We start from the raw sequence: 14080 nt of genomic DNA, 5'->3' as shown, positions 1-14080 counted from the left end.
CTGATTTGTATTGATGGCTAGCACAGGTTATTCCACAAACCCAAAACAACAAATTAGAACCCCCCCACCCCATCAAAAAAAAAAAAAAAACTAGCAACAAAGAAAAGAAGACACAAATAATGACAATGAGTTTTAATTTAATGTATCATATAATTTTCCAGCATTATTCTTTAAAGACTGACCATTGGCATAAATAAAGTTTATAAACCACCTCTTTCTTTTCCAATAAATCTCATCTTACAATATCACTTCCATTCCTCCTTTAAACATTCCATGGTCAATGGTATAACCTGTGAGAAGAGAAAAGTGAGACCACCAGTCAAGCAACCCCCTCCTTGTTTAACCCTCTACTGAGATGGGCACTGGAATGTACTTATAACTCAAAATATGTTCAAAGTCCCCATATTCCTTGCAAACCTACCACAACATTTGAACTGACATATGGTACAAGAAAACAGCTCAACAAAACCCCATATACTTTTGTGAAATTTGTTCATAGTCTCTTTGAAAACCACATATGCCAAGCAATTCTGCATTGTAAGACTTTCCCCGTCGTCTTACCCGTCCTAGGATATCAACTGCAGTTATGCCACAGCCCAGGGATAAATACTGTCTAGGGTTAATCAATATTTCATAAGCAATTCTTTGGCAAACATACAAAGAGTAAACCAGCCCACCCATTCCCACCTCCCCCAATTCTGTTCTCATTTTATCCTTCTTTTAATTAATGTTCTTAAACTTACGATGCATTTTTTTCTACATATGTTGACATACCTGAATATTCTGTACATTTACAACAACAAAAAATCTTAATATAAATATTCTTTGTGAACTGATTTACAAAATATTTTGAAAAGATCAAAACAAGTATTTGGTTGGAACAGGCTTCAAACCAGTGAATTCTGTCCCAGACAAACATTGGAAGCCTTTTCTGATATTTACAGTCACCTGAGAAATTTCCTTTGATCCAAAACTTTGAAACACAGAAAATTTTGCATTTGGTTTGATTCTTTGATCTTGAAGTACAAAATAGCTAACAATTATTGGAAATAAATAACAGAGCAACTGTGAGATGATCAGGTTCAAGGAAGTCATGCATAAACATTGATCTTGAATACATGAATATTACTGTAAAAATGAGATGACACTTCATTTTTATAATAAAATGCAGTAAATGCATTAACCACCAAGTTTAACAATACTGATGTTGCAAGGTTGCTCTGTTGCGTACATGAAGTTGAAATTAAAAAACTTTGGTTGAGTTATTAGAACCTATGAATGAAAGGATTAACATTAAATTGACATGAAATGGTAGACACTACTCAACTAAGTTAATTTGGCAGACTTCAGCAGCTGAACTGCTTAAATCTGTAAAGAAACAGTATGAATTAGGACTTGGGAGACACTGTTGTCTCATATCTGAGTCGCAACAAGTTTTTCTTGGCTTTTTCGTTTGAACCACGAAAAGTACCCCAGTACCCCCTGAACGATTGGTTACCTTTTGATTTCATTAAAATCCTAAATATATGTTAACAATTTGGTAAATAGACCTTGCAAAATATTCCTTCAATCAATGCAAACATCCAACCACCACTCATTTTGGTAAAAGCACTTTCAGACATGGTAATTTAGCTTTAGATAATGGTAACTTCATCTCTGATCCATGCCAAGGGCTCTCGAGGGTTCCGATTATTGGTCCAATTTTAGGGGGAATACTTGAATAAATTAACCTTAGACCTGGTTAATGTTTAATGGTTATATATTAGTTATTTGTTTATACCAAGAAGTAAAAAGAGAAAAAGCTATAGCTATGGAGTGTCATTCATAAATGATAGCTTCATTTATTATATTATTTCTCCATACATGCAATGCACATTACTTGAGACAAGACAGGACTAGACAAACAAAGGACAAGACAGGACAACACAAACTGACAATAAATAAATAGTTGAAGATTTCCTTTCTGTACAACAAAGTGTCAAAAATATAATAAACATCCAGATATGTATCCCTGTTGCCATTTCCTCTCATGTGCCAATGTTGATCGGAGAACTGGGAAAATCATCACTAGCAATGGATGGACATAGGGACCTGTTGTCAGAAGTGCGACTTGGGGGTCTGGTGTATTTTCTGGAAGGGAGCAAAACAAAACAAAAATGCAAAGAAATGAAAGAGTGGAGGAAAAATAAAATAAAATAAGAATGAAGGAATTTGTCAACCCTTTTTGTGAAATCATAAATATGCCGTGCTTTTAGTGTTGGGGAGCAACTTAATGGTGGAGTCTGTTTTGCAGTTCTTGAAAACCATACAATATAATTCAAAAGATTAAAACTGAGAGGTTATACATCAAATGCACCTCACTCCTCACTAACCCATCCCCTTTTGTTTATACTTCTATAGATTGAAACTGAGAGATTATACTCCATCTGTACCTCACTCCTCATTAATCCCATCCCCTTTTGTTTATACTTTGATAGATTAAAACTGAGAGATTATACTCCATCTGTACCTCACTCCTCACTAATCCCATCCCCTTTTGTTTATACTTCAATCATTAAAACTGACAGATTATACTAATCCCATCCCCTTTTGTTTATACTTCGATCGATTAAAACTGAGAGATTATACTCCATCTGTACCTCACTCCTCACTAATCCCATCCCCTTTTGTTTATACTTTGATAGATTAAAACTGACAGACTATACTCCACCTGTACCTGGCTGATGACCTCTCAGGCATCACCGTTTCTTTGCCCTCCAGGATGATCGCTGATGACGTAGCACGTTTGGGATTCTTCATCCATTCTAGGATTTCAGGCACCGACAATGTTGATTGTATTAGTAAATGCACACATGAATCTGAAAGTACTGTCTCTGACTGCAATATACTGTGGAAACAAGGAAGTGAAAGAAACTATTGCAACATAACTAAACTAATAATGAACCCATGACAGAGTTTGAGCTCTATCTGTATTCATGTGACTTAATTAAAGCAGTATAGTAGCATACTAAGTTGAAATATTGAGAGAAATTTCTGAGGTGCTAGTGTATTTTTAATTCTTTAACTGCCTATATGGGAAGAGCTGACAGAACTGAAAAACATGAGTTTTACCTTCATTTTCTCAAATATTCTTTGAGATGAAATGAAAGACACTTTATAGTCTTTGCTATATGGTACAACTTAAGTAGGTACGAGCACAACTGACAGTGCTGTTGAAATTAGTATTCTTTCAAACCAGATAGGTTAACTTTAAACACAATGAACTAATGATCAAACTCTTTGGCTATCATCAAAATGCAATTCTACCAATTATTGGTCAATCTTGTACAAAAGTCAAGTAACATATCAATCAATCTAGGAAGAACTCGAGCAACAATATACTGCTGACTTACAATCAAACTGGTTAATTTAATAACAAAATAATGTCTATGATGAATCTCATCAGTTGCTTAAAATATTAAACAAACAGCCCTAGTTCTTAATCTTAACAACAATGCAACTACAATGATGTCATGTTTGAAAGTTATCAAAACATGTATATTTGGATACTGTCCAAATTTGATAAGCATTGCATTGCAATAATGAAACCGGTGAGTTTACCATCTAAATAATGTTGATGATGAAAACTCATCAGTTGCTTTAAAGAGCAAAGTTTAAAAGGACAAAGTAAAAACAAACGTTGTCAGTTTCTAAACAAGAATGCACTCAACTATGTTACAAAGGAAATTGTGTCATGTCTATAATTAGTTTTTTGACTGAACCAATATTTGGATACTGTCACAGTTTAATTAAGAATTGCTTAATTATAATGAGTTTACAAAAGGAAATCTTTAAATAAACTTAGGCTGAAAAACTCATCAAGGGTAAGTCATAATTCAGGTCTCCTTCCCAACCTTTTTTGAAAATTATATTTGCATAATAGGTACAGTGTGCAGTCTTCCTTTTATGCTGAGTGGAGTAAAACCATCTCTTTCCTTGGTGCTAAGGAAACAATTGCTTCAAAAACAATAGCCAAAATACCAGATTCAGCAAGTTGTATCAGTATATATAAGTAGGAAAATGATTCCATGAAATGATTAAATTCTGTGTTATCTGCAACTTTGTAGCAACCGAATCTGTAGGTTACGTACTTTTGTAAAAATAGTCGTAGGCCGTGCTCTCTTTCGACGATAACATCTCTGTTGATACGGCTGAATAAATACCTTTTTGGAAGGGGAGCTATATTTCTGTAAATAACGAGCAAGAAAATATCATGATGAATACAACACATAACAGAATATCAGGCATTTATCCAAATCCGATGAATAATACTGACACTAATTAGCAAGAAACCAAACAGGTGCAAAAGACAGAGAGTATTTGCCAATAGTCCCACACCATCCAAACTGAAAAATGGATCCACGGTATCACTGTAAGCTTTAAGGTATTCATGGTAAATAGCAAGTTTAGCTGTTGGAATAAAAAAAATTTCTCTTGAGTCTTAGCAACATTGTAACCCCTCCCTCTCCCCTCTTTCTTTCCCGCAACCTTCTCCTCTACCTTTCCAATACACTATCGGCTGTATAGATGATTATGTTACTGTGACATGGTAATTAAATGAACTTAGAGACAAAAAGAGTTCTGGACAAACACTTTCAATTTCCTTATTTTGATTGTTGAATCATGTTACGTACATATCGATCTGTTTATGGTTTCACTTACAGGAAGAAAAACTCAAGAAGAGAAAGTTTATCACACAAATTATATGAAAATAATGGTACTAAATATAACAGGAAAGTTTCCAATGACGTAAGTTGTCAATGCTAAATTTAAACCATGTTAGTTTGTTGTCGATACTGGATAAGCCAGCCAGACTTTAGCTCTGATGAAGAAAACTTCCTGTCTTATGGAGAAATGTCAGTCATGCTGAATATAACCAGGTCCAGAAATTATCATGCCAGTCACGCAGCTAGCTACGTATGTTTCCGTAAAAACAAAGAAGACATATTTGAGACACTCAAGTGTAATTTCTGTAATCTACCAGCCTAAAGACAGTTCATATGATATATACGTAGTGAGTCAGTTGACTCTCTATCTATATATAACTGCAGTATTTAACCGCAGTGTTTCAAGTAACTAATTCATTGCAGTTTATATACACATAATGTTAACTATCACATCTAAACATGTTTGCAGTATAGATACAATTTTATGCTATTAAGCTATTTCCATGACATGTTAAATCAGGAGAGTAGTCTGATTCAGACGGATATATTCTCAAAACTATTTGGTTTTGGTTTTAGTAAGTGATAAACTGTGTTTAGAAGTGGTCTATTATGCTTTAATTCCCATTTGTACATGCCCCATATAGTAACCTGTGTAGTGTTGTACACCCCCTCGACTAGCCCAGATATATCAGCCTGCATTGTCACTTCACAATCAGGTGAGTCTTGATTGTTGACAATCATAACAAAATTATTACAGATCTTTCAGCCTTCATATTAACCTTTGAGATCAAATACCTTCAAATTCTCATTGGCGTTCAACTTTAAAGTCTATTAATGCACTGTAGCACGTAAACTCTATCTTGAAACAACTCGGTTATTATCTTTGGAGTATCCATTAACCATTGTTTCCAGGTATAAAAAGGAACTGTTACTGAAAGCAAAAGTGGTTTCTCAATAATGAAATATTGGTATGGGTAACTCCGCAGCTGATTGGGTAATTAGAAAGTTAAGGTTTGAATGGGAATCATACCAGAAGTTGTGCTCTACCTACTGACTTTGAACTTTGCAGCCCTCTTTCTGTTGTTATACTTCTCGATGCTTTCGTGCAAAAAAAGTCTTAAGTTCTCAACTCTTGCAAGCATAGTCTGGAATGAACAACCAGACAAAGAGAATTGACTGGTGCTCAAAACATACATAGATACAGACACTTTGACAAAACCCATAAGACAGTTACATGCTTACCTTCTATGGACAGGACTTTCTGATAAAATCCTTTTTCTGAGCCATTCAAAATCTGAAAACCTTCTTTTGACTCTGGAATGTGCTAAGTTAAAGCTGATGTCATTGGTCTATTATTATAAAAAGCAAAAAAAGAAATAAAAAAGGAGGTAAATGATAGTCAATGAAAATATCCGTAGCCAAATGAGTAATCTTCTTTATAAATATGCAGAAAGGGGACTGTTGTACTGTACCATGATTGAACCTCCACGGTTGGATTGCATTCCAAAGGTTTAGTCTAGTTCTCTACAAATGCTTTGAAGTATCCCTCCCCCCACTCCCCCCCCCCCCAAAGTGCTAAGAAGTCTTGCTAGTATATGACAGTTACTTAAGCACTAGTTGTTTTAAAGAATATATGCAAAGTACTGCTAGGTCTATATGCAATAAAATGATAATTCATCATATATCAGTAAAGTTATGAAGAAATGTATTTGACAACAACTATAGAGATTCCAGATACACAAACTTGGTATACGAAAACAATGGGTTTGCAAACTTGATGTTATTAACTAAAAATAAAGCACTTTTTTGAAGATATGTCACATTTTGTACAATCTTGTTGATAACGAAGGAATATCTTCACTAAATTGCATGTCGATTCACATGCAATGTACAGGTAAAAGTAAAGAGAATGGCTTGACAGGGACAACAGGGACAGGGACAAGGCTTGACAGGGACAACACAATTCTAATATTCATGAGCTGAAAGTAGATTTACTACTAAGTAACATGGAGTTTCTTGTATGAATATTCACAAATAAATGTTTTAATGGATTAGCGATTAACAGGCTGTGACGACTGTTACTCATTAATGAGCATCTACTGACTTGAGTAAATTCAAACAATTACAGAACCTCTAACAATGAAAAAGGCTTATTAAAAAGTAGTATCTATTGAATCAAGACACAAAAACAATGGTTCAAAGACATGTATCGTACAATTTTCATGGAAATTAAACTTAAAGAATTATGGAAATCATGACCTAGGGAGGGCTTGTAATTTCTGACACATTTCTTTCTTGGATCATTAAGTTCATTTTTAATCATGTATTGTTATTGATAGTGGCTGGCACTGTACCTGAATTTCTATCATGTAAGTTGGATACTTGCGACCCCAAGAATCCACCTCCATCTCATCAAATGTCACCTCAATGTGAGTTGATATCTGGCAGAGAGAAAATAAAGTAGTAGATTAAAAAAAGAACAAGTTCTACCAACCAAATTCAATGTTGGACCCATGACAACAATGACGATAATAACTAGAAAATTAAGTGAATGCTCTTAGAAGGTTAAAAGACAATGTGTTGAAAACAGGCCAACTTTAAAATTTGAGCCCACAGGTTCATTGGTCAGATGAGAGTTACACATAGTGCATCACAGTTACTGAACTTTGGAATACAAGATCTACAAAGATAGAGCAAATTGGCAGTGACCTAAAACCCAGACCAGCTGAAGGGGTAAAAGTACATAGATACTACATAACAGTTAAGCCCATTGGCAGGTAAGAAGATCATGAGAAGGTCCATGATTTGAGCTGAGACAAGGCAAGAATAATAATAAATCAATCATTCCACCAATTAAATGAAATTTCTTAGCAACTTTCATTCCCATCCTGTTAGGTTTGATGAGCTGCCAATTGCTTTCATGTCATGTTGTTAATGTTTTTCATAAATCTGAGAATTGAACAGACTCATTGTGTTTCGCTATGTGGTAAAACAATGTTCAGAATGAGCATTTTAGCCTGTGTGACACAAATTACCTGAAAGTTGCAATTCACTACAAAATGTCAACCGAAACTCTTCACTTGACCCAGCTACATGGTTTCACTTCCTTTGCAACCAAATGACTGTTTTCATGTATCAGACACGCAATCTGGTGAAACCATTCAACGTTACGTGTTTTATTTCACAGGTCGTTTTACACGCTGCAACACCTCCCTCCTTTGAACATTGTCCAAATTTTCACGTAGTTTGAAAAAATTGGGATAATTTCTTTTCCTTTTGTATACTATCATCATGTATATTTCTTAGTGTGGTTCTTGAAGCTGAAGGAAACCTTGATTTCTGCTTGAAATACTTTTCTCTTACATCATGAAAAACAAAACTTGTATTCACAGTATGGTGTATGTCCCAGCTGATTGCCTACAAGTTAAGACTCTGTATAGTTCCAGTATAGTTTCAGTCACAATGGGATATCCCTATATAAGGGATATCATGTATATCCCCATATCCTGACTATCCCTTTAAGGGTTATCAGGTGACAGATATAGTGGCACTTACATGGAAGACCAAAATATTCCACACTGTCAGTTGACAACCCTATCTTGATATTTTGAGATAATAATAATCATAATTATAAATGAGACTTATATAGCTCCAAATCAGGTAGACAGTAGTCACTGCTCAAGGTGCTTTACAAAGAAAGCAGATAGATACAAGGTTCATTGAATATGCTGGATTCCTACAGTACTGTAGGTTGTCTATGATATCATCACAGTGGATGAAATTTAATAACTGTGCAGCTAGAATTTCACAGACATACAATTTTTTTGTAGTTCTAAGTATTTAGTTGCCTCTGTGGATGAATGACTTGCATGTTATGAGGAACAACAAAGAGATTTTTAAGCTCAAATGCCACGATGAAATCTTTCACTTTACGGTTTCCAGATGAATTGACAAAATATCACCAAACTTAAAGAAAAAAATCATATCTTTGCCGTACAAAATGCTATGAGGCAATGCATTTGACCTGAAGTGCAGACAATTTTGAGCTAATGTATTAATTAAGCCACCATCCTCAGTCATTGGTATATCCCTTGTATTTTTCAGGCAAAAAAACTTGGGCACTGCAACAAGTAGCAGTGTAACTGCTTGCTAAGGTGATTAACTGCACTGTACTCACTGTACTATTGTATCAGATAAATGCAGAGTCATCATACCTGTAGAACCAAACTGCAAAGTGTGTTTACCCAACATTCCATCCTCAACAGGATCTTTGACCTCATCATCCAACATCAGGACAGATATGTGCAACACTGTAAGTAATATTGTGCAATTCTATGCACAGTACAATAGAGCAGGGAGCTGCCACAGAGGATCATAAGAGGCAACAATGTTTTTACCTGATTTCAGGAGAACCGTGCTACAAAATGAAAAAATACTGCAGGGAGCTTTCACTGTTTTTGTACTGCAGTTGTGTTTAAAAATTGTTTGAATAACATATAGTTATTTCTAGATCTCTAAATTAGTCACTTGCACCATTTTCTCTCCTATGACCAATAATTTTTAAATATCATGTTCTACATCATGGAAAAGAAAAAGAATTCTGTGAAACCGGACCATGACGTCAAAGACTTTCTATTCATTGTTTACAATTGCATTGCTTGTTTGTTACACACTGGCAATGACAAAGCAAAAAATGCCGTATACAAAATCAACGGCAAATATATGATGGGCAATACAAATTCAATACAATTCCACAATTATGAGAATTTAAAAAAAGCTGTAAGTTTCTTACTCATTCTCAGCAATGTTTAAGGCCAAATGGTAAAAAATGTAACAATCAGAGGGTGGTATATATAGGAGATTGTGTGTGATAAGGGGATATATTCCCCTGTTGGCCAGTACAACATTTCAGAGCTCAAACGTACTCAAAAAACTTAACATTCTTTTCCTGACTGTTGAGTATAAAGATATGCATATCCCTGTCATGTTTATACATTACAGGATGAGACATATATCTTCTATATGTGGTGGGAATGGGTATACGAGCACCTGACAGATCGACCATAAAACTTAATACCTGGAACAAGCCATTACTACTACATTCAATACATGATCCAGAGATTTGTAATGAATGATAAACTTCACTAAAATCGTCTCTATATTTTCAGTTGCATATTTAACAAAAGCAATATTGTCACCCTTAACGGTATTACATTAGGCTTACATATACATACAGTACAGCTGGGGTCATTCAAAGTTCAGTAAAAAATGAATGGGTTCAAACAGGGAAAAGACTGAGAATAACATTAACAACAGAATGAACAGATACCAAGGAGACAGATATTCCTCTGTTCCCATCACTAATTTCCTCCTTATTACAGGATTCTATTTTGGGTTTTTCCAAAAGCCAAAAATTACTTACAGTGGAAAAAGATGAAACCTCTTCAAATAGCACTTATATTACATGATGCAAATTTACAAGGCATGTGAAGGTTTTAATCCTGTAACTAATATAAAAAACAACAGTGTCAGTTGACTGTATAAACTTCCTATACCTGTGATTGGGATACACTAGTTAAGGAAGTCAAATTCTTAATTGTCCCATTACCTGTGGATATATGAGGGCATCTTCATCTGACCAGTTTCCTGACATTTGGTCTGAATAGTTCCTGAGGAAATAATGATAATAGCCACGTTATGAAAAGTAGGGTCACCATTTCTATGTGTGACAGTATCAGTACTGTACCATGGTGAATTTAGTTCTTTGAACAGAAATTTATCTTCCTGATTTGCACTGTTATTAACACTGCTATTGAGACTCCTCTAAGATGAAGTAAAGTTGTAGACAACTTCAGTAAAATTGCACAAACAAAACAAGCTGAAATTTCAGGGGCACTGTGTCTAAACTGTATCAAATTTAGTGTATAAATTCATCTGTCCTTGAATACTTCCTGTTAACTGAATGTAGGGACGTTGACTGTAATGACTATCCTTAGTAAAAGTCCTTCCACAAGTCAATCATACAAAAGTTGACAAAATGAGCTACTTTTCACTAAATTTCACCATGTATCAGAAATTACTTTAACACTTAACACTTTCCTAAAATTTACCAATTTGGAAATGGAGAATTTGATATCAGTTATTAAACTGGCTAAGGATTTGAAAAGGTAAATAAGTAATGATTTATAGAACAAAGGAATATATATAATCATGCTTTGTCAATGATAAAATGTCAACAGCAGGCAATTTCCTTATGCATTGTTACTGGCTGTTAAATATAAATGACTACAACTCTGGCACACTGCTACATAACACTAGATCTGCAATTAAATTTCAACACTTGAATCTCTGTTAATTGCATCAATGTTGTCTTAGAAAATGTAAAAACCTTCTGAATAAGTTTTGTACAACAATTAGTATTGCTGAATTTTAAACATCATGTTTAAGTCTTGTCACTTAATAGTCCAGTTGTGATTGTTGAGTCAAACAGTGCTTCAAAGCTATATACAAACCCTACCCTCCTTCCTTGCACATTGTTATATATATTTTATTTTAAGGCCTAATGTCTGTCTCTGAACTAAATGCCAAACTGGTCATCTTAACCATAAGCTGGGATATGAAAGTTTACTGGCTAGTTAGTTAGGTGCTACAGTCACTTTCCTTCAGTAAGGAATAACATTAAGGCCGTGGCTATTCTTACGTCGCAACAATTATTTATTAACTATTCTTACGACAAAGGCGAATTCAAGCGCAGTAAAGTAAATAAAGCAACTGCGCATGCAGTAAGGGTAACCCTAACCCTAACTTTAACCCTAAACCCCAATCCTAACCCTAACACTAACCCTAACCGGAAATTATTGTTACTCCTGGTCGTAAAAAATAGTACTCCTGTCATAGAAATAGCAACTGCGCATGCGTAATAAGAAATTATTCTTACGAACAGTCGTAAGAATAGCCACTTTGTAACATTAAACATTCTAATGAAATGATCATGAATTTGAGCAGTTAAAAGACTGCTGACGATCTATTGATGCAATTTTGCTGCATAAAATACAACAGAGTATACACTTAAGTTGAGTATGTGCAGTTGTTGAGAGCAGGGGCATATACTAGGCTTACTAGCTACACTTCTTTTTTTAGGGTGAGAGGGTTTCCATGGATGGCAGAAGCCTGTGTTAGAAATGTAACCATTGATTGTCATAACTCTCTCAAAGAATTTAAAACCTTTAATGGCAATAACTTATCTGACAGTGTGAACGGAGGCAAAATGTCACAAACACAATACGAATATAGGCATTGCCAATGACTATACCTAAGTTCTTCTAACATAGATTAGCAACGTTACCGGAGTATAGGCTATACATACCTTTGGCTACACAAAATGTTACAGCGTTTGAGCGATGAGAATGGCAAAGTTGAAGGTGGCGGGCGATCTGGCGATGAAACGGCAAACAATGAAATCTAATTCACAGAAAAGATGCTTCACGAAATATGTAATGAAAATTACATGACTGTAGGTTGAGAGCTCAACAACTGACTCATTGGAAATGAATAAACTAAATCGTACTTGTACGAAAAATGCCGGTTGCCGCGAATGGTGCTCTGTATTTATTTTTACTGCATTGACGACATACACTGACGAAATATGCAATGGCACGATTGCGTCATACAACAACATGTACACGGTGTGTGTTGAATTTCTATGAAGAGTCAGACACTGACCATGGAGGGTAAATGCATTGACCTGTAGACGCGTAACACACGATATTTAGCATGTGACGTTTGAAACGATAAGAAGCACGTGACGTTGAAGGCTAGTCACGACCGTAGTAGCAAAGTACCGCCATGAACACAACTAAACATCGTAAATAGGATTAACAATGAAAGTCTCCAAATAAAACCAGATTATGTACTATATATATGATTCAATTCAACTGTATTAATCATTAAAGATCATACGGTTACAGTATCGACGTTAAGGCCGGGACGCGAAATTATTTTTCCCACTTCGACGCGGCCACATGGGCGTGGCTTATGAAATACGTCAGAGGCCGGCAAGTTTGTGACTTCGACTTCGAGCTCTTACGTATATAGCTCTTTAATTATATACTCAGCTAATATACTCAGGCCCAATATACTCAGGCCTAAGACATGACTTCATGAGATCCATGATGATGTGCGACTGCTTCTCCCAGTCAATCGGGTCTTATGGAGCTCTTGAGGTAAATTCCATCACAAAATCAAACTGTGTTTGTTTATTAGATGTGTTATGAACCTCCCGTGTCAGGAAAAGTTTGGAAAAGAACCTCCCGTGACAGCAGGGTCTGGAAAAGTTATAAATGAACCTCCCGTGGTATTGATTATTACACTTCATATTACACCAGGTAGGCCCACTGACCTTTCAATGCTAAAAACCTACAAAGATACATGTATTGTATTGTGCCCCATATTGTTTTATCCATCATTCTAAATTATTTGTTCATTTATAAATGAACCCCCTTTTAAACTGCAGTAAGGAGCCTACGTGCTTTCATCATTAGTTTACTTCCGCTACTGGGTATTGTTACGGACTTGAAATATTCTACCCATTTTATTAAACAGTTGTCACTTGCGTCTGTATTAACTATAACCAGGGAGCTGTTACTGTTAGAGTAGCAGCTCCCTGCTATAACTATGACTAAATAGCAATGTCCCTCTGTACTATACTATTTATTATACTGGTACGTGTACTAGAATCCCTGACATGTAACTTAATTGAGAACTTTCAGCACCCAAACAAACACCCGAGAGATATCACTGCATAGTCTGTGACGTAGACCAATAAGCCGTAACAACGACCGATAGTCCACGCCCATTATGCTAATATGGCCGCGTCGAAGTGGGAAAAATAATTTCGCGGCCGGGACTGGGTTGAGAATAGATCAGGTTCTTTGGTTTTCGTGCCTTCTTAATAGGCCTTAAATTATAGCAGCCATGCTGTAATTGCTAGACGTTTTCAAAAGTTTCCAGGAGGTCTTTGCTCTCCAAAATGTTCTCATGCATTCTAAATGATCACACAAGATGTGTGGATGTCCCAGTGAGGTAAATTTCCTCCAGGGTGATAAAAAAAAATAGTTTAAGAATTTTGACCAAAGATGAACATGGTGTATAACAACATCTACATATGATTTCGATGGCTGTAGTCGACACCACTTAGTATTCTTTTTAATTTTAGCCTAGGAAACTTCAACTGACGGTTATTATACCGTACCTATCTACGTTTCTACATATCAAAGTATTGAGTTGTTAGCGATCCCTTATAATATGTTGTAAATTCCCATATGATAAAATACTCGAAACGGCGATGAAACAGTGAAAATAAATATATCCCACAT

At 35.5% G+C, this 14080-nt stretch overlaps 1 protein-coding gene across 2 annotated transcripts; it reads right to left on the bottom strand.

Moving 5' to 3' along the window:
* Positions 1-130: 130 nt before the first annotated feature.
* On the bottom strand, positions 131-12449 carry LOC139966329 (sorting nexin-10B-like). 2 transcript variants are annotated; one of them, XM_071969215.1, is made up of 7 exons: positions 12073-12449; positions 10315-10375; positions 7061-7147; positions 5949-6055; positions 4131-4226; positions 2711-2887; positions 131-2130 (listed from the first exon to the last, which is right to left on the bottom strand). In XM_071969215.1, the coding sequence occupies exons 2-7, from the start codon at positions 10357-10359 to the stop codon at positions 2028-2030; spliced, it is 615 nt and encodes a 204-aa protein (XP_071825316.1). In that variant the 5' UTR covers positions 10360-10375; positions 12073-12449; the 3' UTR covers positions 131-2027. The 2 variants fall into 2 exon arrangements, with proteins under 2 accessions (XP_071825316.1, XP_071825317.1); XM_071969216.1 differs by having other exon boundaries at positions 2717-2887; positions 12073-12443.
* Between the last annotated feature and the right edge of the window lie 1631 nt (positions 12450-14080).

This window comes from Apostichopus japonicus, chromosome 4, assembly GCF_037975245.1.
Source record: "Apostichopus japonicus isolate 1M-3 chromosome 4, ASM3797524v1, whole genome shotgun sequence".
Taxonomy (NCBI): domain Eukaryota; kingdom Metazoa; phylum Echinodermata; class Holothuroidea; order Aspidochirotida; family Stichopodidae; genus Apostichopus; species Apostichopus japonicus.
The sequence above is the reverse complement of the archived record's forward strand: the minus strand, read 5'-3'. Positions and strand labels throughout refer to the sequence as shown.

Excerpts from the sequence above, each read along its gene's own strand:
- LOC139966329 (XM_071969215.1), bottom strand. The coding sequence starts at position 10,359 with ATGTCAGGAAACTGGTCAGATGAAGATGCCCTCATATATCCACAG. Across the intron at positions 6,056-7,060 it reads CTTACATGATAGAAATTCAG|ACCAATGACATCAGCTTTAA; the intron begins GTACAGTGCCAG and ends TTATAATAATAG. Across the intron at positions 2,888-4,130 it reads CTACGACTATTTTTACAAAA|TATATTGCAGTCAGAGACAG; the intron begins GTACGTAACCTA and ends TTGTTTCCACAG.